The sequence below is a fragment of the Macaca thibetana genome, chromosome 20 (assembly GCF_024542745.1).
Source record: "Macaca thibetana thibetana isolate TM-01 chromosome 20, ASM2454274v1, whole genome shotgun sequence".
In the NCBI taxonomy this organism is placed as follows: domain Eukaryota; kingdom Metazoa; phylum Chordata; class Mammalia; order Primates; family Cercopithecidae; genus Macaca; species Macaca thibetana.
The window spans coordinates 67,036,213-67,062,213 of record NC_065597.1 but is presented as its reverse complement, the minus strand read 5'-3'; the positions used below and the strand labels follow the sequence as shown (position 1 = coordinate 67,062,213).

The 26,001-nt window shown below is 49.9% G+C and overlaps 3 protein-coding genes across 4 annotated transcripts in view; 2 read left to right on the top strand and 1 right to left on the bottom strand.

Moving 5' to 3' along the window:
• TMEM114 (transmembrane protein 114) overlaps positions 1 to 26,001 on the bottom strand; it is a 996,508-nt gene that overhangs the window by 81,377 nt on the left and 889,130 nt on the right. The gene's annotated exons all lie outside the window — the stretch shown is intronic.
• Positions 1 to 26,001, top strand: part of PMM2 (phosphomannomutase 2) — a 278,683-nt gene that overhangs the window by 80,562 nt on the left and 172,120 nt on the right. The window lies entirely within an intron of this gene.
• On the top strand, positions 1,083 to 25,966 carry METTL22 (methyltransferase 22, Kin17 lysine). 2 transcript variants are annotated; one of them, XM_050774399.1, is made up of 11 exons: positions 1,083 to 1,222; positions 4,944 to 5,246; positions 7,893 to 8,273; positions 14,158 to 14,198; positions 14,286 to 14,430; positions 18,530 to 18,601; positions 20,567 to 20,620; positions 21,556 to 21,636; positions 22,213 to 22,315; positions 24,299 to 24,467; positions 25,852 to 25,966. In XM_050774399.1, the coding sequence occupies exons 2-11, from the start codon at positions 5,114 to 5,116 to the stop codon at positions 25,885 to 25,887; spliced, it is 1,215 nt and encodes a 404-aa protein (XP_050630356.1). In that variant the 5' UTR covers positions 1,083 to 1,222; positions 4,944 to 5,113; the 3' UTR covers positions 25,888 to 25,966. The 2 variants fall into 2 exon arrangements, with proteins under 2 accessions (XP_050630356.1, XP_050630357.1); XM_050774400.1 differs by lacking the exon at positions 24,299 to 24,467 and having other exon boundaries at positions 1,120 to 1,222.

Below are 26,001 nucleotides of genomic sequence, written 5' to 3'. Positions count from 1 at the left end.
TGTGTCTGGGCACGTCTGTGAACACATCAGTGTGGTGTATACCCCTGGCAGCTCACCATCTCACGCACAATAAAATCCGAAGTTCTTACAATGTCACAAAAGTTCTAACCCTGGCTACCTATGTATCGTTTCCTACGGCCCATCCCCTGGCTTACTCCATTGTGGCCAGGCTGACTTCCATGATGTCACTGAACACACAGGTTGAGAAAAGGGCCAATATCACTGACTGTACTTTTTCTAAAAATGCAGTCACTCAGGCAAGAGATGTGAGAACCTGTGCTCTCTCCTGCTCATCCTCTTCAGGGCATTCTTCGGAGAGCTGTGCTCGGTCACCAACTCAGAGGCTTTGTGAAATTCTGCAGGCAAGAAAAAACGAGCAAACATGGATTCTTATGTTTGCCACTTTGTCCCACCCCCTTGGTGTTGGAAACTTGATGAGCGTATGAATTAATGAAATCACTACCACCTATTAATAACAACGAGTACTGGCTGGGCGTGGTGGCTCATGCCTGTAATTTATGAGCTTTGGGAGGCCGATGCAGGAGGACTGCTTGAAGCCAGGAGTTCGAGGCCAGCTTGGGCAACATAACAAGACACAGTCTCTACCAGAAAAAAAAAAAAAAGGTGCCACGCAACTGTAGTCCCAGCTACTAGAGAGGCTGAAACAGAAGGATTCCTTGAGCCCAGGCGTTCAAGGCCGCAGTGAGCTAAAACTGCGCCACTGCACTCCAGCCTGAGTGACAGAGCAAGACCATCTTAGAAAAATAAACAAACAAACAAACAAATGGGTACTAAGAGCATGGATAACGATTACACTCGTGATAATAAATGCAGTAGCATGCTGGTTAAATAGCACAGGCTCTGGATCCCACACCCCGGGTGAATCCAGGCTTTACCATTTAGTAGCTGGGCGAGTTATTTAACTCCTATTTAACTCCTTTAGAGGAATGAGTTTGGCCACACATGTGAGGAGATGTTCCCACCTAGGCGGGTCCCCTCAGCAAACACGTCTCACCTGCGACCAGAGTGAAGCCTACACTGCCGGCAACCCCCGCACGCATGCGCGGCCCGGGCAGGTAGGTGGAGCCACGGTGCGCTGCGGTCAGATGGTTGCACGCGGGGGCGGGGCCGCGCGTGCGCAGACCGCCTGTTATGGCGGCCGCCTGAGTCCCACCGACCGACAGCAGGGTCGGATGGGACCCCAGGCTGAGCCCCGCGGCGGGTAAGTGACTGGGAGAAGAGGCGGGACAGGGTAGGGTGCAGGGAACCTCCTGGCGCCGAGCCTACTTTGAAATCCGAGCTCCCACGGATCTGAGGCCCAGATCCCTGAGGCCCGACCCCACTCTTAGCCTGTTTCCCCTTCTGAACACAGGTGTTGGGGGAAGAAGTCCACGTCCTCACCTGAGTTTCCGTCCTGGGTCCAGGCACCTCTCCTTCGGTTCAAGATTAGGAAGGGAGGGCAGTGCCCGACCTGTGACTGTCTTTTGAGAGGGCAATAGTTAACCCACAAGGGTGGCGTTAGGAAGGCGACAAGACAAAGAAGACGAGGAGCCCCACGAGGGACGTCCCCGGAGCCCCTCACTACGACTCTGCGCGCCGTGGCCAGGCTACGTTTTACCCACCCCCAACACAGGCGTTCACACCCTACCCTCCGTTATCCAGCTCCTGGCCTAAATCGTTATGGGATCGCGCCAAATTCCTGATTGTTGAGTGAGTTGCACTTATCAGAAAGAAAGAGGAGGGAAGTTATTTCAACACCGTGATCCCAGCAAACTGCTTATTTGGGACAACTGACTGGGGACCTATAGGAGAGGAAGGCTGACAGCGTCTCAGTCTAGGCAGCGTCTCAGTCTAGTCCCCAGAGCCTTAGAAGAGCCAAGAACACGTTAGCTCCTGCTGCAGGGATGAGCTTGCAGCCCTATGGAGAGGTGGCGGGGCGGGTCCCCATCTGCAACCTGGGGCTCCTTTCTCAGCTCTGCCCAGTGAAGAGAGGAGCCCCAAATGCATACAGACCCTGCATTCCTGGAGGGAGACTTTTCCTGACTAGAGAAACTGTTACCTTTTTTCTTTCTTCCCAGCATTCACTTTAATCATCATATTGCTATAATGATAGTACTTACTATTGTTGCTTATTGAACGTTTACTATATGTCGTGAGCCCTAAAAGTGATCATTGTCTCATTTACTCCTCACACAGGCCCTGAGGTAGGTTCAAGAGGGCCTTCTTATTCCCACAGAGCTGATTCTAGGGAAAACCACTTAAAGGGAGTCTCCTTCACCTGGGACTTACATTGCAGTGTGCATTTCTTGGGAAGCCCGGTTGGATTGAATTTAAAAATGGAAAATTCAATTAGAGATTAAGAATTTGAGTTTCTTTTTTGTCTATACTTAAAATTTAGTGTGTAATGTTATGCTCACTTTTGGAAAAAGCAAAGAACATTGATTTTTCTGGGATGTAAGTTTTCCAACAAAATTGCACTATGGGCCATGTGTGGTGGCTCATGCCTGTGATCCCAGCACTTTGGGAGGCCAAGGTAGATAGATCACCTGAGGTCAGGAGTTCAAGACTAGCCTGGCCAACGTGGCAAAACCCTATCTCTACTAAAAATACAAAAATTAGCTGGGCATGGTGATGTGTGCCTGTAGTCCCAGTTACTCGGGACACTGAGGTAGGATCACTTGAGCCCAGGGGGCAGAGGTTGTAGTGAGCTGAGATGGCACCACTGCACTCTAACGTGAGCAACAGAGTGAGACTCTGTCTCGGGAAAAAAAAAATGCACTGTGGCGAAAAAAGAAATAGCATCCTTTGGTTCCATTTTCAAAGAAATGGCTTTTGATTTTTTATTTTTACAGCAATATTAAAAACAGAAACTATATGTGAAAGTTCTCAGTTTTCCCCCAGGACATCTCTAAGTCCTGAGAGAGCTTGATCTGCCTTTGAAATAAGTGGTAGGTATAAGCTGTATTTTCTCTTCTGGAATCTGATCTAATTTTGCCAATCCCATTGATTAACAGTGTTTGCCTGAAGGTCCAGCACTTTCAATGACACCATGAAATTCTGCATTGATTTGCCAGATTCACAGACTTTCTTCACAACCCACTTGCATTTTGATGGCTTTATAGTGTTGAGTGGGAAAGCTAGCATGGAGACCAATAAGGAATCATCTTTTTCCTAAAAAATTTTTTGTTGGTACAGCTTTTGCTACTCCACAGCAAGCACTTAAATGTAGGAACTCCGGCAGTGTACTGGGATAGTTAGGACACCCTGAGTCATGATGACCTCTTTTTGCAGTTGAAGAAACGGGGGCCTGGCGAGATTTCATGACATGCCTAGGGAACACATCTACCCAGGTAGGAACAGCTTCTGTAGGCAGTCAGGGGTTACAGGCAGGTTTGGGTCAAATACCTGAAACCAACCCCAGGACAAGGAGGTTGCTGGTGTTTTATTAACACCTACTGTGAGCCCAGGACTCTGCTCAGCACTTTACCCACCCAGTAACACTGCATGAGATTGTGGCTGAAGAAACAGATGCAGAGAGGTGAAGTATTTTCTTGAGATCACATGGCTAGGAGGTGAGAGACCAGGGATCCCCACCTGGTCTGTCCAATTTGAAAGCCCATGAGACTACTGCTGTTTGATGGTACTTTTCCACGAGATGAAACATGTGTTTGGAGGGAGATCCCCCCTGTTTTTGACAACTTTGCCTCAACCATGGTTTTCCAAGTTTTAGTTATTGATGTATCACCTGCATAATTTTTCTGTATCTGTGTATCACCTGTGTAGTGATTCCCTTAATTACTTTTCCTTTAAATCCTCTCACTTTTTTTTTTTTTTAATTTGTTTTTGAGAGAGGGTCTTGCTCTGTCACCCTGGCTGGACTACAGACTGCAGTGGCGCATTCTCGGCTCACTGCAACGCCCGCCTTTTGGACTCAGGTGATCCTCCCACCTCAGCCCCCAAGTAGCTGGGACTACCGGCGTTCTCCACCGCACCCGGCTAATTCCATTCACCTTTTTAAATTCAGTAGCAGAGCTTTAGGCCAGACATGATAGCTCACGCCTGTAACCCCAGGACTTTGGGAAGCTGAGGTGAGAGGATTGCTTGAGTCCAAGGATTTGAGACCAGCCTGGGAAACATAGTGAGACCCTCGTCTCTCCAAAAAAAAAAAATTTAATGCCAAGCATGGTGGCATAGCTGCCATCCTAACTACTGGGGAGGTTGAGGTAGGAGGATCGTGTGAACCCAGAAGTTTGAGACTGCAGTGAGCCGCGATTGCACACCGTGCTCCAGCCTGGGCAACAGAGCAAGCCCCCGTCTCTAAAAAGAAATGTTTAAAAATAAAACATAGTTTAAAATAGGAAAGCTTTATAACAACAAATGATATGGGGACAGAAGATAACAGCTTCTAGAATTAAAAAGAAAGAGTAAAGGGCCATAACAACTAAATGCAAAGTGTAAATTGTGATTGGATACTAGTTTGGGGGTGGGGAAAGCCTCAAAGACCTTTGGGAGACAGGTGGAGGAAATTGACTTTAAATGCTATTAGGGAATTATTAATTAGATTTGTTAATGGTCTTATGGTTATATAGGGAAATGCTCTTAGGGGACAGACATTAAAGAATTTAGGGGGAAAATGTCATGATGTCTGCAGTGTACTCTCAGCTCAAGGAGAAGAAACCAGAGAGGGCAGGCACATGTGGCAAAATGGTGACGATCACTGAATCTAAGCAGTAGTTCTATGGTTATGATATTCCCCTATATCTTTACTGTTTGAAATTTTTTGTAAAAGTTGAAAAAAATAAGAAGGGAAAGGAAACTTTATAAATGGAAATGCATGTCCCTTGCTGTAAATAAAAGGTTACTATGAAAATGAATATATGAATGAATATAATGAGTGAAATGAATATAATGAATATAAACAAAATAACACAATTAATTTCCAGCTGGATTCTCTTCCCTGGCCAAGCCTCTGAGACCTTCTCCCAGGGTGATGCTAAACTGCTAGCTGCCAGCTTGAGCCTGTCTGCAGTATCTTCTCTGGGACCTGCCATGCTAAGGACCCGTTCTCACCTCTGAGGGGCTCCTGTCCTAGGACTAAGGTGGAGCCTAGGCCATGGTGCAGCTGGCTCCTGCTGTAGCCATGGACGAGGTCACCTTTAGAAGCGACACTGTACTGTCAGACGTCCACCTCTACACCCCAAATCATAGACACCTCATGGTACGGCTGAACAGCGTGGGGCAGCCAGGTAAGGTCCTGGGCCCAGGTGCCCTGCGGATCCTATTTTGTTTTCTGCTTTCTCATACTCATCTTTTTGGGGAAAACACTGGGAAGACTGGATTATGTAACTGTTAGACCACTTCTTAAGTGCCTTTTTTTTCTTTATTATAATTTTTTTTTAAACCTTGTACTCTGCAATTTTTGTGGGGGGGGTTTGTTTTGCTTTGTTTTGTTTGTTTTTTTTTAAAGACGGTCTCACTCTGTCACCCAGTCTGGAGTGCAGTGGCACAGTCATGGCTCACTGCAGCCTCAAACTCCTGTACTCAAGTGATCCTCCTTCCCCTGCCTCTGGAGTAGCTGGGACTACAGGCTCACATCACCACACCTGGCTGATTTTTATTTTGTAGAGATGGAGTCTTGCTATGTTGCCCAGGCTGGTTTTGAGCTCCAGGCCTGAAGCAACCCTTCCACCTTAGCCTCTTGAGTCCCTGGGATTACAGGCAAGCTGCTGCCCCCCCACTTTCATTAAGCAAACTCCTGTGCTTTCCTGAGCACCTATTGTGCGCCTGGCCCAGGACTTGATGCTACGAATGCAGATAGGAATGAGCCAAACTTTGCCGTCAGCAAGCCCAGGGTCCAGTGGGGGGACAGAGCGCTGGGGCTCCATCTGTCCCCTCTGCTCTTTTTTTTTGAGACGGAATCTCGCTCTGTCGCCCAGTGGGGAGTGCAGGGGTGCGACCTCGGCTCACTACAACCTCCATCTCCTGGATTCGAGCAACTCTCCTGCCTCGGCCTCCCAAGTAGCTGGGATTACAGGCACCTGCCACCACGCCCAGCGAATTCTTGTATTTTTAGTACAGACAGGGTTTCACCATGTTGGTCAGGCTGGTCTCTAACTTCTAACCTCAGGTGATCCTCCCACCCCGGCCTCCCAGAGTGCTGGGATTACAGGTGTGAGCCTGTAATCCAGCCCTGTCCTCTACTTTTTATCCCCACTCCCTTTACCCTAGTCCAGCCACCTCTGTTGCTTGCCTGGCTGCCTGTGTCTTCTCCCACTGAGTTCACTGCTGCACACCCTCCCCACTTAATCTCTGCAGCAGCCAAGGACATCTTTTGAAAATGCAGATCAAATCACAGCACTTCCTGAGTTAGACCTCCAGTGGCTTTGCATTGCTCTCAGAATAATATCCAGGCTCCTCAACTTGGTCTGAGAGGTCAGCCTGGCCCAGCCTCTGCTTGTGTGCCTACCCTTATGTCACTCTCCCTTGCTCTTCTGTAGCCACTGTCAGTTTCTTTCTGTCCCTCAAACACAGGGAGGGGAGGGAAGCAACCATAAGATACAAGGCCAGGGAGGAAACACCTGCTTTCCTCCCCTCCCTGGCTCCTCAAGTATCATCTCCGCCGACAACCCATCCCTGGCCACCATCCCTAACTCCAACTACCCTGTATTAGCTTGCTAAGGTGTGATTATTAATAATTCTCATTGCCCTCCTGCCCTAATTTGGATGGTACATTATACCAGAGGTATACAAACTGCAGCCTGTGAGCCAAATCTGACCTGCAGCTATTTTTATAAATAGTTTTATGAAGCCACAGCTATGCCCATTCATTTACGTGTTTTTACAGCTGCTTTTGTGCTATAAGGGCAGAGTTGAGGAGTTGCAACAAAGATCATGGGGCCCACAAAGCTTGAAAATAGATACATTTTATGAGACGGTCTCATTCTGTCACCCAAGCTGGAGTGCAGTGGTGCAGTCTTGACTCACTATAGCCTCGACCTCCCCAGGCTCAGGTGATCCTCCCACCTCAGCCTCCTAGGTAGCTGGGACTATAGGCACATGCCACCACACCCAGATCATTTTTTTGTAGAGAAGGGTTTTTACCATGTTGCCCAGGCTGGTCTCGAATTCCTAGGCTCAAGAAATCTGCCTGTCTCGGCCTCCCAAAGTGCTGGAATTACAGGTGTGAGCCACCATGCCCAGCCGAAAAACTTTTTCATCTAACCTGTTACGGGCAAAGTGTGCTCACTCCTGCCTTATATGTTTGCCACATCTGTGTCACACAGAATTCAGTCTTACTATATCCCTGGTAATTAACACAGCCTGTAATTATCTTGTTTACTTGCTTAATGTTTGCTCCCCGACTTCACTCCTAAAATGTAAGGCCCTAACATATCAAATTCTGCTTTGTACCCCCAGCACCTAGCATGGTACTTGGCACATAATGAGTGTTCAGTGATGAATGGATGGATGATGGAACAGATCCAAAAACTGGCATAAGCCCGGGCCGCTGTGGGAGCTTAGAGGAGAGGCCCCTGAGCTCATTCCTGAAAGTTGTGTGCCCTGGGTCAGCTCACTCCTCTAAGCCTCAGTTTCTGGGTCTGTAAGATGAAGCTGATCATGCTGTCTTCACAGCGACTGTGGAGATAGAATGAGATGATACGAGCCGAGTGCCTCATAGGTTCTCAGGAAATGGGGGCTGCTCTTGGTGGTGGCCCCCGCCTCCCAGCTGGTGGTGGTCCCATCTGAATCAAGTGGCCCTTTTCTGCTGGCATTAGTATATCTCTACCTGGCCTTTACAAATCTTTCCTGTTGGTAAACTGCTATTCTCGAAGAAGAAGGTAGAAAAGAAAACATCTTGGAATTCTCATTTTGCGTTTTGTCTTGCCTTTCAGTTTTCCTGTCCCAATTCAAGCTTCTATGGAGCCAAGACTCTTGGACAGATTCAGGGGCCAAGAGTGGCGATCACGGAGATGTTCACACCAAGGAGCCTCCTTCTGCCGAGACAGGCAGCACAGGGTCCCCTCCAGGAAGTGGCCACAGTAATGAGGGTTTCTCCCTCCAGGCCGGGGCTGACACCACCGGCCGGGAAGCGGCTGAAGCTCAGCTGGATGAGGATGGGGATTTAGACGTGGTGAGAAGACCACGAGCCGCCTCTGATCCCAACCCAGCAGGGCCTCCGAGAGACAAGGTACATCCCATGATTCTAGCACAGGAAGAAGACGACATCCTGGGAGAGGAAGCACAAGGCAGCCCCCACGATATCATCAGAATAGGTAAATAGAGGTGTGGTGTGGCCCACCTGTCACCAAGGTGACTCCACAGTGTCGCTGCTCAGGGTTCAGTATGATCTGCGTGTTGACTCTGCAGGGCCAGGCAGCACAGGTTATGAGAACCAGCTCGGGTGAGACTGGGGAAGCTCTCTACAACCCCAGTCACTCCTACGGCTCACACCCCCACAGCCTCACCCTGTGCGCTTCCTCCTCTGTACTGTGCCTCCTTCCTAGAGTGCTTGCCCCCAGCCTCTGCTCCCTTAACATGTTCCCCATTGCCGTACAGTTTCCAGCTCAGCCACACCTTCTCCAGGAAGCCTCCCTGCTGCTGCCTCCCGCATCTGTGCTCCGCTCTAACTCAGCATGTTGAGGGTGTGGGACAGGCTTGGCCTGGCTGGGCTGGCAGTAGGGAGCTATGGGAGGTTCCGGAGCTGGAGTGTGGCAGAGGGAGAGGGATGTAAATGAAAATGAATGGGGCATGGACCAGTCAGATGGACTGGGAGCTGGGAGCTAGAAGCCAGGCAAGAAAGAGGAGGTGATGAAGTGGCGGGAAAAGTGGGACAGGGGAGAGGTTTGGACAGATACTCAGAGGTGGGATGAAAGAGGAACTGCTACCCAGGTTTTGGGGCAGAGCAGAGGGGTTTGGTGACTCTAGGATTTGAAATCTAGGGACCTGGCACTATAGAAACACCAGGACCGGTAGGGAACTAGGCCAGGAATCGTTGCTGGTTAAGCACCTATTGTGTTTTGGATATCTTCACTAGTTTCGAGTGGCTTAGTCTGTACAGCCCCGCCTGAGCGGGTGCACGGATGAGGAAGTGACAGGCCTAGTGCCATGCAGCTTGGTGGTGGTGAGCGAGCTTCAGATCCATGCAGTGTCCACACCAGGGCTTTGCCTCCCCCTGGTGCTGCTCATTTGGGGAGCAGATCTGTGATTTGAAGCTGTTCATTGAGATCCAGAGTCCCTGGTGGTGTCTGAGTTCCCAGGGAAGGGCCTCCCCCAGCACTGGCCTTGGTCAGAGAATGGGGGTCAGTGGGTCACTCTGAAAAACAGACAGAACAGCAGCTCTGTATCTATCTGCTCAGCAAACGTTACTGAGCGCCTGCACAGTGGTACCAGGCAGCCTCTGTTCTAGACTGTCCCAGAGAGGGCAACATGGAACTCACGCCAGAACCCTGCTCCATGTGTCCCATGGGTGACCTCTGCCCTCATGGCCTCTGCAGGTAGGGATAAGTATTCCCATTTCACAGAGGAAGAGACTGAGGCTCAGCAAGGTTGAGGAACTTGCCTAGGGTCACACAGCTCGTCAGTGGCAGAGCTGAGACTTGTACCCAGGTCTGTCTGACGCCACAGCCTGTGCTCTCATTCCACACCATTAGGGCGGAGCATTCGAAAGAGGCTTGGAAAGTCCTGCTTCTCAGGGCGGCCGATGATGGCTCATTTCCCTCTGAGCACTCACTGTTATTAGCCTCCCCGAGCTGGGGAGCAAACCTGTCAGTTACTCCACAGTCAATGTTGTGTCTCTAGTGAATGTTCTGGAAATTTACCATCATGTAAGCTAAGAACAAAGTCCCTCAAGAAGGGGCCAGCCTATGACCAGCTTCCCCGCCTGCCCTGTTCCGGTGACCTCATGGTGAGGCCCCCTTGTCTGTACACCTGGATGTTCACATTTTCAGCTGTCAGTAGCTCCCTACCTGCCCTGAGGGAGGAGAGTGGAAAGGTAGCTAACGCATGAACGTAGGTGGTAACTCGTGATTATTTCAAACTGGCTAGATCGCTTTCATCTGCAAAACTCGATCTAATCCTGCAGGGCTGGATTTTGAGCCCAGCTCCATCTTCACAAGCCAGGTGACCAGAGACAAGTGTCTTACCCACTCAGAACCACATGGGGTCAGGGGGACCACTCTCCCTGGATTTTAGTGGTAATTTAGTGAAACATGCCCCGTGAGCGCCAGGAGCAGGGCCTGGGCAGAGCAGATGGTAAACAGACGTCGTTCTCCTCACTACCCTCTTCCTCTGACCCATAAATCAGCCCATTTTCTTCAAGTTAGAGACCCATTTGAGGAACTGGTTTTTCTAAAGAAAAAGAAAAACGTGTTTTCTTAACTATTCCAAGGGACTGACAAAACCTTAAAAAGTTTATCCAGGGATCTGCTAGGAATCCACAGACCCCGGATTCTAAGGAAATTATGTTCACTTCCCCCATTGTAGAGATAAAATGAGACCCCAAGAGAACTCGAGAGAGGCAGGGCTAGAACTCAGGCCATCAGATTCTGAGTCCCATGCCTTCCTGCTGGAGAATTGGGCAAGTCGCTTAGCCTCTCTGAGCTCAGTTTTCTTGTCTGTACAACGGGTACAACCTCCTTGAGTTGTGAGGAATTAAGAGATGGCACATACAAAGCTCTTGGCATAGTGCCTAGCACGGATTCAGTGTTCCACAAATGTGAGCCTCGTCCTGGGGATTGGCCCAAGCTGGGAGGAGGAAGACTGGCTGATGAAGAGTCTAGGTTCCTGCAGGTCTCAGGACCCAGTTTGCAAATGAGGTAAAGTGTAATTCTAGAATCTGATAAGGACAGGTGCGATTCTAACACTGTCTCATCCCATTGCTAGCCCTAGAGTTTCTCATGGGGATAGTTCCTCAGGCTGGCCTTTTATGTTCTCATGATACCTTTGGAATTATTTAAATATATATAAACTCTGACTTTTCATGGGAGTGGGAGCCACAAGATGGCCCTGGATAGAGAGGTCCCTAAGTCACCTGGGCTTCCACCCCTGGACTGAATCCTCCTTCCTTACCCCTACGCAGCTGCCTGGACTGGACTGGGCCCAGCCCAGGGCAGGCGTACTGGGTATTTGTTGTGATCTCTGACTATCCAATGAGTCATGAAGAAGCGTATTTACCCGTTCAAACACTAGCAATAGCCTGAAACAGGGCAGGGGTCGGGTAGACCTCGGAATCGCTGCACTCCAGACTCGAGGATGTCAGACACAAGAAAGGAGAGTGCCCTTGAGGATGACCACACTCGGCTTCCTGGGGAATTCATTCTGGCTTTTTACTTCTGGTCCCAGGGAATCACACGGCATCCGCTTCTTCCTTTGATCCGTCCCTGAGCCTTTCGTTCTCACCCTTGTTAATTTGCCCTGGTGTTTTCTCGTGTCATCAACATCAGCAGAAAGCACATCTTAGGTCAGTTTTTGGTCAGACTCCCAAACGACTTCATTTTAAATCCTCTTTTATTTCTATTTGGCTTTAGAAAAACATGGGTCTCACTTTGTTACCCAGGCTGGTCTCAAACTCCTGGCTTCAGGCGATCTCCCACCTTAGCCTCCCAAAGTATTGGGATTATAGATGTGAGCCACTGTACCCAGCCATCTCGACACATTTTGATCTAATTAGATGTTTTTTTCTCGGACTATGACCTTGGGCTGGTCATGTCCGCCTCTGGGCTTCAGTGACCTCCACCTGTGCAAGGGCTAGGGGCCTTGACCGCCTCAGTGGTTTTCAGATGTCTGCTGAGCCTGCGCTCTCTCAGAAGCGCTATCTGGTTAAACCCTGTTACAGCCTTAGAAATGAGGGATGAGGCTACTTGTACATTTCGCAGAAGAGGAAACTGGCTCTGTCTCCAAGAAGTTAAGTGACTCGTCACCTAGCTAGGAGATGACAAAACTGTCTTCTCATGCAGGTCTCTGACCTCAGAGTCCTCATTCTCCCTCAAGGGAAGCTGGCCACCCCTTGAGGACAGCTGGGAGGCAGAACTTATGTCCACGAGACCCCTGGGAGGAAGTGACCAATCACGTAGGACCGAGATCGCTCTGGGAGGGTTCCCCTGGCAGCAGGAACCCTTAGGACAGCTGGGGTTAGGGAGCAGACGGCGAGTAGGAAGCTTTTCCAGGCCAATGGAGGGAGAGGAGAGGAGAGGAGGCTACGAGCCACACCCAGGAGATGGCATGGGTGGGACTGGGGAAGAGGAACTGGGCAGGTGTGCTGACACAGAGAGCCTGGGGCGGGGGTGTAGACCACAGACACCCCTTCCCCTCCACGCACAAGCACACAAGCCTTCAGCCTGCCTAGCAAGTCCCTGTGCCTTTCATCCTGGAGGCTCTGCCCCGAGCTTTTAAACCACGTCCCTAGCATGGTTCAGATTCTACATCTCCCTTCCCCAAGCAAGCTGAAGAGCCAGAAAAGGCCAGGCACGGTGGCTCACACCTATGATCCCCCTTCGGGAGGCCAAAGCAGTGGATCCCTTGAGCCCAGGGGTTTGAGACCAGCCATGGCAACATGATGAGACCCTACCTCTACAAAAACTACAAAAACTAAAAGAATGTAGCCTGGCATGGAGGCACGCACCTGTAGCCCCAGCTACTCAACAGGCTTAGGTGGCAGGGTCACTTGAGCCTGGGAGGTGGAGGCTGCAGTAAGCCTTGGCCGTGCCGCCACACTTCAGCCTAGGTGACAGAGCGAGACTCTGTCTCAAAACAGAGAGAGCCAGAAAACTGCAGACGACCTGACTTGGAACCCTGCATCTGCCACTCACCCCCTCTGTGACCTACACAGCCTGCTAACCTCCTCCAGCCACCTTTTCTTCATCTTTAAGATAACACTGGAACCTGTCATTGGGCGATTTTGAGGATTAATTGAGAAAGCATTTAGCCCAGTGCCTCATGCAGAGAAGGTGCTTTTTTTTTCTATTAACTTTACAAACAGTAATGCTGAGCCTCAGTCGGTGTCTTTCTCTGTAAAATAGGTGTGAGCCAATCAAGTAGAATCTCAATGGCCCCAGGGCTGGCTCACAGAACATATCTGTCTAATGAACGTTGGTTCAGCGAAGGAACTTGGCATTAGGTGGCTCGGCAGGTATATTTCTGTTGCAGTTTCAAACCAGGGGACTCCATGTTAGGCCATAGCAATCTGAAGCCATTCTGAAAGAAACATGTTTTATTAAAAGTGCCTTATAAGCCACTATGTCAAATCTAGCCAAGATGCTGGTGGACGATCCATTAGTCACTTTATTCAGAGATGAGATTCTAACTGTACATAGGACCGAAATCTTTGGCCAAATTTTCCCAGGAGGAACCCTCAGAGAACAGTGGTCCAGGTGCCCAAGAGGACCCTACACAGTAGGTTTCTCTACTGGTTTGGGGACAGACAGAGCAATTGGCGATAGCCATTACCATCTCACTTAAAAATACTTGAAGCAAGTTCTTACTTAACAACAAAAAATGTTTTGCTTCATTCCTTTTCTTCTTGATCTTATATTTCCATTCTCTTCGCCCATCCACCAGAATTTGATCCTGTTAGGATGTATTATAAATACAAAATATATTGTATTTTGCACTTGAGAATACTTATACTAACTTATACTTCTTTTCAACTTTTTTAAAAAGGATGTAAATTTAAACTTACTTTGTTAACTTCTAATGTAGAAGTATATTTCTAAGTATAGGAAAAAAATGAAGTATGTTTCTCAGTATAAGAAATTACTTTTGAATGAGTTGTGATTATTAGTAGTATATAAATAAATATATTATGAGTGTAAATTTGCAATTATTGGTCATTAAAAAAGTAGTGCACTGCATGTGTGTGTGATTAAATTGGGTGAAAACCTAATTGTGACCCTCCCTAGCCTTGGGCTGTAGGGCAGAGATACCCAGTTACATGAAAGAGTGTGAGCCCCATTGCAAAAAGCTCCTGGCCTCTGAGTGGTGCTCAAAAGTCGCCTCTCAACCAGTAGCACAGCCTGTGTTTCTGCCGCTCTCTAGAACCCCTGATTTCAACCTCTGGCGCACGTCTGACCATGCTGGCGGTTGCCGTGCAGTCCTGTCTTGTGGTTTTCTGTCCATCCCCATTTCACAGTGGGCATTTCTCTTGGTTTCTGTCCCATCCAGAGCACACCATGGCCACGCCCCTGGAGGATGTTGGCAAGCAGGTGGGTAGGTCCTGTCCGCTTCCCGTAATCCTGACGGTCTCTACAGAGCCTCACGCTGTGTGTTGCTCTTTGTCCTCTTCCCTCCAGGTATGGCGGGGCGCCCTGCTCCTGGCGGACTACATCCTGTTCCGACAGGACCTCTTCCGAGGATGCACGGCGCTGGAGCTCGGGGCCGGCACGGGGCTTGCTAGCATCATCGCAGCCACTGCGGCACGGACCGTTTATTGTACAGGTAATGAGGTGACATCTCAGGCTGCAGGGAAGTAGTCACCTTCACAAAGCATGCACTGAGTGTATAAAAAAAGAGGCAGAGGCACTGGAAATTGGATGTTAGCTGCTGTTGATTTTGCCATTTTGGTCCCCTGGCCCTCTCCACTCTCCATTTTTTCTCAGTGATATCAGAATGACCCAGCAATACCGACTCCGTGGCAGCAGCATCACCCAATGGCTATCAGGCTGATGGCACCTTCAGGAGGTGCCTAGTGCCTCTGCTAGTACCTCTCTCCCCACCCCTGAGAAAGAGCAAATATCTCCAAAAACAGGAGGAATATACCCTGTTAGAAGGCTTTGAAAACAAGTTTATTATTTTGTTCCTGGTTATAGAAGCCTTGCCCATTCTTTGTAGGAGATTTTTAAAACAGCAAATAAAAATTACTCATCATTTTACAGTCCCTAGATTGAATCAACAATATGCAACTTATGGGGCACCTGCCGTGTGCCACTCATTTCTAGATGCAGGAGGCCCTGCAGTGAGTGGAGCTGACTAGGCACTGCCCGCAGGGAGCTTACGTTGTAAGAATCTCCTCCAAATGATAGCTGAAATCAAGCTGCAGCAGCACTGTATTCTGCTGAAAATGTTGAAAAACATTTTTAAGGGCATTTTCTTTTTTAAATTTGTATATATTTAGGGGGTACAAATGCAAATTTCTGTATTACACAGCGATGACATCTGGGCTTTTAGTGGACCCACCACTCAAATAGCAAACATTGTACCCAATAGGGAAGTTTTAATCCCCAACCCCTCCCACCCTGTCACCTTCTGGAGTCCCCAGTGTCTGTGATTCCACTCAGTATGTCCATGTTTACCCATTGTTTAGCTCCCACTCATAAGTGAGAACATTTTAACAGCATTTTCTCATGGCATTAAAAAATGATTATATAGGCCAGGTATGGTGGCTCACGTCTGTAATCCCAGCACTTTGGGAGACTGAGGCAGGCAGATCACCTGCGGTCAGGAGTTTGAGAACAGCCAGGCCAACATGGTGAAACCCTGTCTGCACTAAAAATACAAAAATCAACCAGGCATGGTGGTGGCGGGTGCCTGTAATCCCAGATACTCGGGAGGCTTGAACCTGGGAGGCAGAGGTTGCAATGAGCTGAGATTGCACCACTGCACTCTAGCCTGGGCAACAGAGTGAGACTCCATCTCAAAAACAAACAAAAAAAATTGTATATGACTTGTAATGACCAGGTAATGTTTCATCTTTTTTATAACCCTTCTCCTGCTGCTGAGCATTTTGGCCATTCCTATGGGGATTTTTGTTTTGTTTTTTTGTATTTGTCAAAGATGTGATGAACATCTTTGTATATTGTCTAATGATCTGTCACCTAGGTTCCTAGGAGTGGGCGGTGTTAGTTACATTGCAATGAACATCTTTGTGTATCGTTGTCTAATAACCTGTCACTGGGTTCCTAGAAGTGGGTGAGACTATTCTTAATGAACGTTGCCAACTAATTTCTTTTTTAGTATTTAATTTTGAAATAATTTCAGATTCATAAAGGAGTTCTTAAAATAATCCAGCAAGTGCCATGTGCCCTTCCTCCAGCTCCCCAATGGTGATGTCACACACAACCATAGTACAGTGATCAAAACCGGCCAGTGAAGTTAACCAGACTCCTGACGTGCCGGAGTGCTTTCTTTAGAGCTAATATACCGGTTTACAAGAGAGTAGTGATCTCATCAACTGAGCATTGTTGTTATATTTTAAATCTTTAATATCTGCTGGACAGAAAGAGGTATCCGCTGATGTGGTTTACACGTCATTGCTTCCTAGTGAACGTTTCCTGGCACACGCTGTTGTTTCTGAGATAGGAAGGAAGAAGCTAGAGATCACCAGTCCCTGAGGCACAGTTTTCAAATATGCTGAGTTAACCACTGGTCAGGAGTCCACAGTGCAGCCACGCTATTGGCTGCTTCTTGACAATGTCATGTAAATTATCAGTGAGCGCTTCTCAGAGTCAAGGCGTCCAAGAGCTTTGCTTTGTGCCTGGTGCCTAATAGCAGGATATAAAGAAGTCTTATCCCCGAGAGAGATTTACCAGCATGGGGAAGAAAGCTTGCATTTAGATGCCACGTTCCAGTTGGAAAAGTCCTTTCAGATGCATCAGTGCCTAGCTGTAACTTCACAGTGATGCTGGGCAGAGCCCAGGGTTCCTATCTTTGTTGTCCACATGGGCAGATTGAGGCTGGCCCAAGGTCACCCAGAGCTGCTGACGAGACCCAAGGCCCGTGGACCTGCTGGCTCACAGGGCAACGCCCTTGTCACATGGTGGGGTTTCAGATTGTGTTGCATGGAGCAGAGCTCGCAGGAGCTGGCCGAGGGATGCTGGGGAGAACGCACTCAGGGCACCAGGGCTCCTTCCCCACTCACACAGAGCTGCTTCTCTCTTACCTGTTTTATGGGTTAAAAGCTTTTGACAGAAACTATCATAAAAGTTTAAAAACTGCTGAGCCTGGCCAGGCGTGGTGGCTAATGCGTGTAATCCCAGCACTTTGAGAGGCCGAGGCAGGTGGATCACCTGAGGTCAGGAGTTTGAGACCAGCTCGGCCAACATGGTGAAACCCCCGTCTGTACTAAAAATACCAAAAAAAAAAAAAAAAAAATTAGCCAGGCATGGTGGCATGAGCCTATAATCCCAGCTACTTGGGAGGCTGAGGCAGGAGAATTGCTTAAACCCAGGAGGTGGAGGTTGCAGTGAGCCAAGGTTGCACCACAGTACTTCAGCTTGGGCAACAAGTGCGAAACTCTGTTTAAAAAAAAAAAAACACACACACACACAAAAGGCTAAGCCCATCATGTGCTGTCAGACACGTGTCAGTATTCTCTTGGCCCAGGAGACAGGGCAGATCCCTCCCTTCTGCGAGCAGGGAGCTCCTCCCCTACGTGGCTCTGTGTGACCCCTGGGGTGCAGACGCCAGTCCCGGCGAGTTTGCAGTTGATGGGGGAGTCCACGCCCACAGGGGACCAAGCAAATGTCATTAACAAGACACCCTGTACTTTCTACACGCACTTTCTTCTAATCAGAAATTTATTTTTGGTAAAGCACTACTTCCCCCAGTGAGGATTCACTGTACCACAAGTCAGTTCTTGAAATGATGAGAAATCCCACTTGTCAGAGTAGCAGGAGTCTGGGAGGGAGATCTGGGTGGGAGCAAAGTGAATCGCGCCTGAGAGAGTGGGCTCAGCCTGTTTGAATCTGTTCTGTGTTCTGACGAATCGTAAGAAAACCTTTCTGACCGGAAAACTGGTCCAGTCGGTTTTCCTAGGGTGTCAAAGAACAAGCCTAAATTTGGAGTTAGAAAAATCTGGATTCAGGCCGGGCGTGGTGGCTCAAGCCTGTAATCCCAGCACTTTGGAAGGCCGAGACGGGCGGATCACGAGGTCAGGAGTTCGAGACCATCCTGGCTAACACGGTGAAACCCTGTCTCTACTAAAAAATACAAAAAAAAACTAGCCGGGCGAGGTGGCGGGCGCCTTTAGTCCCAGCTACTTGGGAGGCTGAGGCAGGAGAATGGCCTGAACTCGGGAGGCGGAGCTTGCAGTGAGCTGAGATCGGGCCACTGCACTCTAGCCTGGGCGACAGAGCAAGACTCCATCTCAAAAATAAAAATAAAAAATAAAAAAAGAAAAATCTGGATTCAAATCCCAACTCTTGCTCTCACTAGCTACGTGACGTTGCTCAAGTCACTTAATTCGTGCAATGGGATTCATGATCCCGGCTCCTGGATGGTTATAAACATGAAAAGGATGATCTAAGGAAGTGCGTGCGTGGTCCATATGCTTGGATGATGTTGGGAGCTCATACTCCTTCCCTCTGGAATGCACACTGTCTCTCCCCATCAGGATGAGAATCTCTTATTTAGGGAACAAGATAATGAAAAGAGCCTTAAGGTGAGCGTATTTAATTTTGGCAGTAAGACACGCAGGAGAAATGTTTCTCTAATTTCTGCAGTTGTGCTGCTGATAACAAACGGCTCTCTCTAGGCAAAAACGTGGAGATAAAAGCGTCGTAACGGCCGCCGCTTTATGGCTTGCCCTCTGTCATTCCAGATGTCGGTGCAGATCTCTTGGCCATGTGCCAGCGAAACATTGCCCTCAACAGCCACCTGGCTGCCGCTGGAGGTGAGGCCCAGAGTGTCTTCTGCCAGGGAGGGAGGTTCCTCTGTTTAGCAGGTAGGACAGACACCCAAGACCATGACATTGGGAGGCAGGGCTCCGCCTGTGTCCCTTGCAACAGGTGAGTAAAGGGAGCAGGCATCTTATGGGCATCAGAGAGCTTCAGAGCATTGAGGACGCTCCTTGGGTCACCTCCTCATTCCCAGATCCACCGCCTCATCCTACTCCAGCTCTTTCTCTCCCGGACACTGGCAGCGGCCCCCGAGCTGGTCTCCCCAGCTCCTTAGTTGACCAGTCCAGGCTGTCCTCATGAAACATCCAGAGCGCCCTTTCTCAGATGCAGGCCTGTCCCCTTCACCTGCTGCTGAAAACCTTCCAGGGGCATCATCACCTGACGGGTGAAGTCTCAGCTCCTTGAATGGCCAGGCCTCCCTGGCCCAGCCCCGGCCTGCTCTCCCTGCCTCCGCCTGACAGTCTCCTTTTCAGCCCTGCATCCAGCACGCCAGGACTCACTCACAGGCCAGTCCCTCTGCCCGGATGGGCCCCACCCCCATCTGCCTGGCTGTCTGTTCCCTGCACAGCCTGCAGGGATGGGTGTGTGTGATGGGTGACACAATTACGTCCTAACGGGGCTGTCTGTCAGTGCAGCCTTTTCTCCTCCGGTGCAGCCCCCCAGGCTTCAGGCCCTTCAGTGGTTTCCTGTTGCTTGTCTCATCTTCTGGGGGATCTGGCCCCTGCCTGTCTGCAGTCCCCACCCCGCCAGCCCAGCCGTCCTCATTTTCAAATCACTTTCCCTTGAGTCCTTTGCCCTTGCTCTTCCCTCCGCCTGAGTGCTCTGCCCTCCCTCCTCCCGGCAAGTCCTCATCACGCTCAGGGCTCCAGACCTCCAGATTTGAGGCTAGAGCCCCCAACAGACTCCAGGAACACCTTGCACGATTGCATTTTACCATCTGCCGGTGTGACTAGTTATTGGTGTTTTCCATTCCCCCCTGGACTACAAGCTCTGTGGGTGCAGGTACCCTGTCTGCATTTGCTCTCTACTGTCACAATATTTGTTGAGTGCTCAGGGTACAGTAGGCAGTCAGCAGAGCTGGGAGGAAGGAGGGAGCTCGCTGGTGGAAGCCCTTGCCGGATAACCGCCATCTGACATGAGTTCCTCTCTCTCCTCCTGTGCATTTGCCTCATCCTTCTGAACCACTCAGCCACAGTCTTGCCGTTGTCGGTTAACCTGCCAGTCTCCTCTGGGGGCTGGTCTGCAAGGATGGGGAGATGACTCTTAAATCTTTTATTTTCCCTATGTCTGGCACAGTCCCTGACACGTAGCACTCAAAAAATGCTGGAGGAATGGACGGATGGATGGAGGGAAGGGACAGAGGGTGGATGATGGATGAGAAGGAGGATAACAAGGATGGGTGGGTGGATGGGTGGGAGGGTAGAAGGATGGATAGATGGGTCAGATGAATGGAGGGAAGGGACAGAGGGTGGATGATGGATGAGAAGGAGGGAAGGAGGATAACAAGGATGGGTGGGTGGATGGGTGGGAGGGTAGAAGAATGGATAGATGGGCAGATGAGAGGATGGATGGATGGGAGGGAGGGAGGGAAGGAAAATGGGTGGGTGGATGGATGGAAGGATAGATGGAAGGGCTGGAAGATGGGCAGGTGGGTGGGTGGGTGGATGGAGGGATGGATGGGTAGAAGGAAGGGCAAGAAGATGGGTGGGCGGATGTATGTATGTATGGATGGATAGAAGGAAGGATGAAAAGATGGATGGGAGAGGGAGGGAAGGAAGATGGGTGGGTGGGTGGATGGATGGATGGATGGATGGCTGTAAAGATGGAAGGGCTGTAAAGATGGATGGGTGAGAGGAAGGGTGGATGGGTGGATAGATGGATCTTGGTATATAGTGTAAAAGTTTATCTTTTTTTCCTGATTAGAGTTTGGAAGGTTCTCTTTTTGTTTCTTTTTGCAGGTGGTGTAGTTAAGGTCAAAGAACTGGACTGGCTGAAGGACGACCTCTGCACAGGTGTGTGTTTCTCTCGGACGTCCCCCAGAATGATTCAGTGATTTCTTTGTAGTACCTCAGTGCCAGGGTACAGTAGCCTTGATGGAGCTGTAGCCCCAGCTGCTGCCACTGTCCCACCCACACATGGCAGGTTCTCTGCATTGGCCGATGAGCATCAGCGGTCATTCTCCAAGCGCCTGCTGCCTGCTGGGCACATGTTCATTTTGTTCTTCAGGTGTTGTGGTTTCCCTGTGTGGTAGCATGATAATCCCTGAATTGTGAGTGCAGACTGTCTGTGGGCACAGCTGGTACACAGCAGGGTAGGGGCATGGACCCAAGTCTGCCAGACTCTTGGGCACAAACCATTTCCCAACAAACAGTGGTGCCAGGAAGCCCTCCGGGTAGGACAGTTTCCCGTATTTCTTACACAGACTACTTCAGACCTGGGTGCTTGCTCCTTCTTTGTATAAAGATGTCTTTTTTTTCCCGTCACATGGCAGATGGGGAAAGTCATTCCTTAAGTACCGGTCACCTGCCTAGCACTTTGCGCACTGTAGGCCTTTCGACCCTCCCCGTAGTCCTGTGAGGAAGTAGTACTGTACCCTTTCTGTGAGTGCGAAACTGAAGCCGTTTTCCTGGGCCACCCAGCAGGCAGATGAGGCACATCACGTCCTGTACTGGGCCACAGGCTAAGGCGGCGGGTGAGGCTGAAATCCGCCTGCTACTCGCTGGCTAGAGCAGACACTCAGCAGAAAAGGCACCTCTTCCACCATGACTCTGCACGTGGGCAGCAGTGGGCCTGAAGCAGGGAATCTGGTCTGCCTGGCGGTGCCCACTGCACCCAGCTACCCCCAGCCCTGTTTCTTCTCCTGAAGTGCCTTTCAGTCAGTCCCAGTGAGAGTTGGTAGCCAGGAGAGAAGGCAATGGGCACAAAGCATGCTTTTGTTCTTTCTTAGATCCCGAGGTCCCCTTCAGTTGGTCACAAGAGGAAATTTCTGACTTGTACAATCACACCACCATCCTGTTTGCAGCCGAAGGTAAGAAAATTTCTCCTTCACCATACACATCCTTTGTCACAGCATGAAGTCAAGTGCAGTCTCTCCTCACCTCCCCCCGGAGTTCAGTTTTAGAGGTGACTTTCCGGGATGTGCCACCACGTCTGCAGTTTTTCTTTTTTTTTTTTTTTTTTTTTTTGAGACGGAGTCTTGCTCTGTCACCCAGGCTGGAGTGCAGTGGCTGGATCTCAGTTCACTGCAAACTCCGCCTCCCGGGTTCATGCCATTCTCCTGCCTCAGCCTCCCGAGTAGCTGGGACTACAGGCGCCCGCCACCTCACCCGGCTAGTTTTTTGTATTTTTTAGTAGAGACGGGGTTTCACTGTGTTACCCAGGATGGTCTCGAACTCCTGACCTCATGATCCGCCCATGTCGGCCTCCCAAAGTTCTGGGATTACAGGCTTGAGCCACCGCGCCCGGCCACGTCTGCAGTTTTCATTCTGGGAGCTGCTGCTTTTCCGTGGTGATAAGCATTCTCTCTGTGCGGATCACTCTGAAAAGTCGATTTCTCTAATATTTGCGTGTTTTCCCCTAATGCCAGCCTTTTTGCTTCCCACAGTGTTTTACGACGACGACTTGACGGATGCTGTATTTAAAACCCTCTCCCGACTCGCCCACAGATTGAAAAATGCCTGCACGGCCATTCTGTCAGTGGAGAAGAGGTGAGCTTTGCATCACGGGGACCATGCTGGTGTCCCGAGTGTGGGCAGAAGTCTCACCTCCTAATTGTGTCCTTGTCAGTGTCATCATGACTGTTACTCAGCACCACTTATTGAGCACCTGCTGTGTGCCAGGCGTGTGCTCATCCGTTGTGTACGTTACTGCACTGAGTCCGCATGCGAGCTCCATGTGCAGGCACTGCTGTCCCATCTTACCAATGAAGAGGGGAAGGCTGGGAAACACCAGGGGCCTTGCCCAGGGCACAGCTAGCTAGTGATAGACAAGGACTTGAATGTCCGCTGTACTGGAGCCTCAACGCTTGTCCAGCACACACTGTCGAGAGCTTCTCTTCCTGAATGTTCTCTCTGTGGTGCGGTCTGGTCTGTCTCTTCAGTTCCCCCGGGTCTCTTTCTCTTGCTGAATCGGACAGCTCCTCACCCAACAGCCTCTCCCAGACATTTCCACTTGAATATCCTAAAATGTTAGGTTCCACGTATTGAGTGCCCACCTTGTGATAGCTACACACATTCTCCTGCAATACTTAACAATATGCCACAGTTTTCTGAAGATCATTTGGAATCCACAGCAAAAGCTATAAAACTGAACAGACTTCCTCACCCCGCAATTCAGCATCTGGAAATTCACGCTCATGGTTGTGTACAAAGCTCTATGTATCTGCGAATTGACTGCAGCGTTACCGATACCAGTAATCCTGAGGCTTGCTTTGAGGCACACACTGAGCCATAGCAGTGTACAGACCTCATTTGGATCGTGATTTCATCAACTGTAAAGGAAAAACATCAGGACAGTTGAGAAAAGTTGAATACTGAATATTTGACGTTAAAGGGTGATTGTTAAACTTTAGTTGAAAAGGTCTCCATCTTTTTGAGACACACACTGACATTTTCAGCTTCACAGAGGAGGTTGGGGGCCCCAGGAAGAGCCAAGGTGGCAGAGTGGCTGAAAGTGGACAGTGGCTGAAGCTGGTAATGGGATCATTAGACTGTTTTGTTTTGTTTTTTGAGGCGGAGTCTCACCCTGTCGCCCAGGCTGGAGTGCGGTGGTGCAATCTCGGCTCAGCGCAAGCTCCGCCTCCCAGGTTCAAGCAATTCTCCTGTCTCAGCCTCCCAAGTAGCTGGGATTACAGGTGCCCACCACCACGCCTGGCTAATTTTTGTATTTTTAGTAGAAACAGGGTTTCACCATGTTGGCCAGGCTGGTCTCAAACCCCTGACCTCGTGATCTGCCCACCTCGGCCTCCCAAAGTGCTGGGATTACAGGCAGGAGCCACCATGCCCAGCATAGACTGTTCTTACTCCTTTTGCGTGTCTGGAATTTTTCTTAATAAAAAAAAATTGGAAAGAAAAGGGAAAAAGGCAAACAGCTTGAATTTCAAGTGAAACCATCTTGTAGACTGAGTTTTTGAAAGGCAAGTGGCAGGGCTGGGAGACCTGTTTCTGAAGGCGCTCACTCTCTGAAATCTCTCAGACCCCCGCTTCCCAGCAGTTTTCTGTCTGTCCTCTGCGCTCTCAGAGTCCTCTGCACCGCCCCCTGCCACTGCCTCTTGTTCATTCATTTCACAGATAGTTACGCGCAGCTCCAGCCACCAGAGTCTGTGCTGGGTGCAGGCAGGACCTGCAGGGCCATCCTCAAGTGTTGATCTGCATCTGCCTCTTATACCAGTTCCAGCTTCTCAGAGGCAAGGACTGTCTTGATCTTTCCAGCGGTGTCATTGTGGGCACGTGACTTCAGCTTTCTGAGCCTCAGTTTCCACATCTGTAAAGTGCTAGCTGTTTCCACCCCCCAGGCTATTGTGCAGATGTAGGAAGGAATTGCGCTCAGACACTCAGCATGAGACAGGTGCTCCGTAAAAGCCCATCCAGGGGATATGAGATCAGTGAGGGGCAGGAAAGCAAGATGGGCGGAAACAGCAAAACCCTTCCCAGTGATGATGGCCATGTGTGTGTCGGCTGGCTGGTTTGCAGGCTCAACTTCACACTGAGACACTTGGACGTCACTTGTGAAGCCTACGATCACTTCCGCTCCTGCCTGCGTGCGCTGGAGCAGCTCGCAGATGGCAAGCTGCGCTTCATGGTGGAGCCCGTGGAGGCCTCCTTCCCGCAGCTCCTGGTTTACGAGCGCATCCAGCAGCTGGTAGGTCCAGGCCCCGAAGTGGGCCGTTAGTTGCTTTATTGTGAAGTGGGTGACTCTGGGGCAAAGAAGTGATGAAGCAAGCCCTCCAGGCACAGGCTCCACCCTAGGTCCTGCAGGGGGTGAAGCCTGCGTGCCGGGCACCATCTGTAGTGGAACCTGTTGGGGGAGCTACATCATGGGGGAACCTGTTGGGGGAGCAGCCACCATGTCTGGAGAGGGGCCTTCGGGTGAACCTTATCTTTTACTTTAGAGCACGTTTTTCCCCCATGGACAGTTCAGACTCCAGAGGAGGCAAGACTGAGGCAGACGTTGTTTGGGGAACAGGAAGTCAGTGGAGGGAAGTTTGTGGGTAGCAGACCTTGGTGCAGGGGCCCCGCTGTGGTGGCCGCTGGTCACGTCTTCACTGTGGAAGTGCACCGGCTTCTCGGACTGAACAGGCTTTTCTGTGAACTGGAGTCCAAAGACTGAGAATTAACTTCTTTTGTTCTGTTTGCCTTTTGGCTGTGGCCTCCCTTTCTCTGTGTCTTCGGAGACCCGGGCCTAGTTCTAAGGAATAAGGGAGGAAGAGGGAGTCATGAGGAGCTGCCGCCCTCGCGCTTTCTCTCGTGTCCTCAGCAAGGGCAGCATGGAATTCGTGTGGTTTTGTGTGCGAGGAGGATCTTGTATTTATTGCTCTGCCACTTCTGGGCAACATTAAGAGTAGTGTCACGTGACCAAGAACACACACTTCTTACTAATCAGTAGACCCAGTACATGATGCCTAAGACGTCCCAAAAGGCCAAGTGTGGTGGCTCCCACCTGTAATTCCAGCACTCTGAGAGGCCAAGGTCGGAGGGTTGCTTGAGGCTAGGAGTTCGAGACCAGCCTGAGCAACATAGACCCGATCTCTACAAAAATTTTTTAAAAAAAATTAGCCACGCATGGTGGTGCACACCTGTGGTCCCAGCTACTCTGGAGGCTGAGGTGGGAGGATTGCTTGAGCCCAGAAGTTCAAGGGTGCAGCGAGCTGTGATGGTGCCACTGCACTCCAGCCTGGGCAACAGCGTGAGATCCTGTCTCTAAAATAAAACTGTATATAAAGCTCTTCCCAAAAATGGAGAGATTGTGGCGACTCACCGCTATTCTGGTCTCTTCTGATTGTGTGACATCCTCTGATGCCCCTTCCGTTAATGCTGGGACTTCATCCATCCAGCCTCTGCCACAGTAAACAGAACAAGCCAGAGCAACAAAGAGAGGAGGAAGCCGCCCGCCCGCTCCTGCCCCAGCTCGCCTGCTCCATGGCTGGCGTGTTGTTTAACTGCTCTCCTTGGCGAATCACTTTCCTTCATGAAATTGTGATGCTCTTGTATGTGCGCTTCAGAAACCTTTTCTCTGTTTGCTGCAGGAGCTCTGGAAGATCATCGCAGAACCAGTAACATGACCCATCGCCTCCACAAGGCGCGGCGTCTCGACTGTTCTTAGAGTATATTTCTAGTAAAATCAGAAGCTCACCAAAGCAACGTACTCGAGATTTTGTCATTTTAAAAGTATGGTT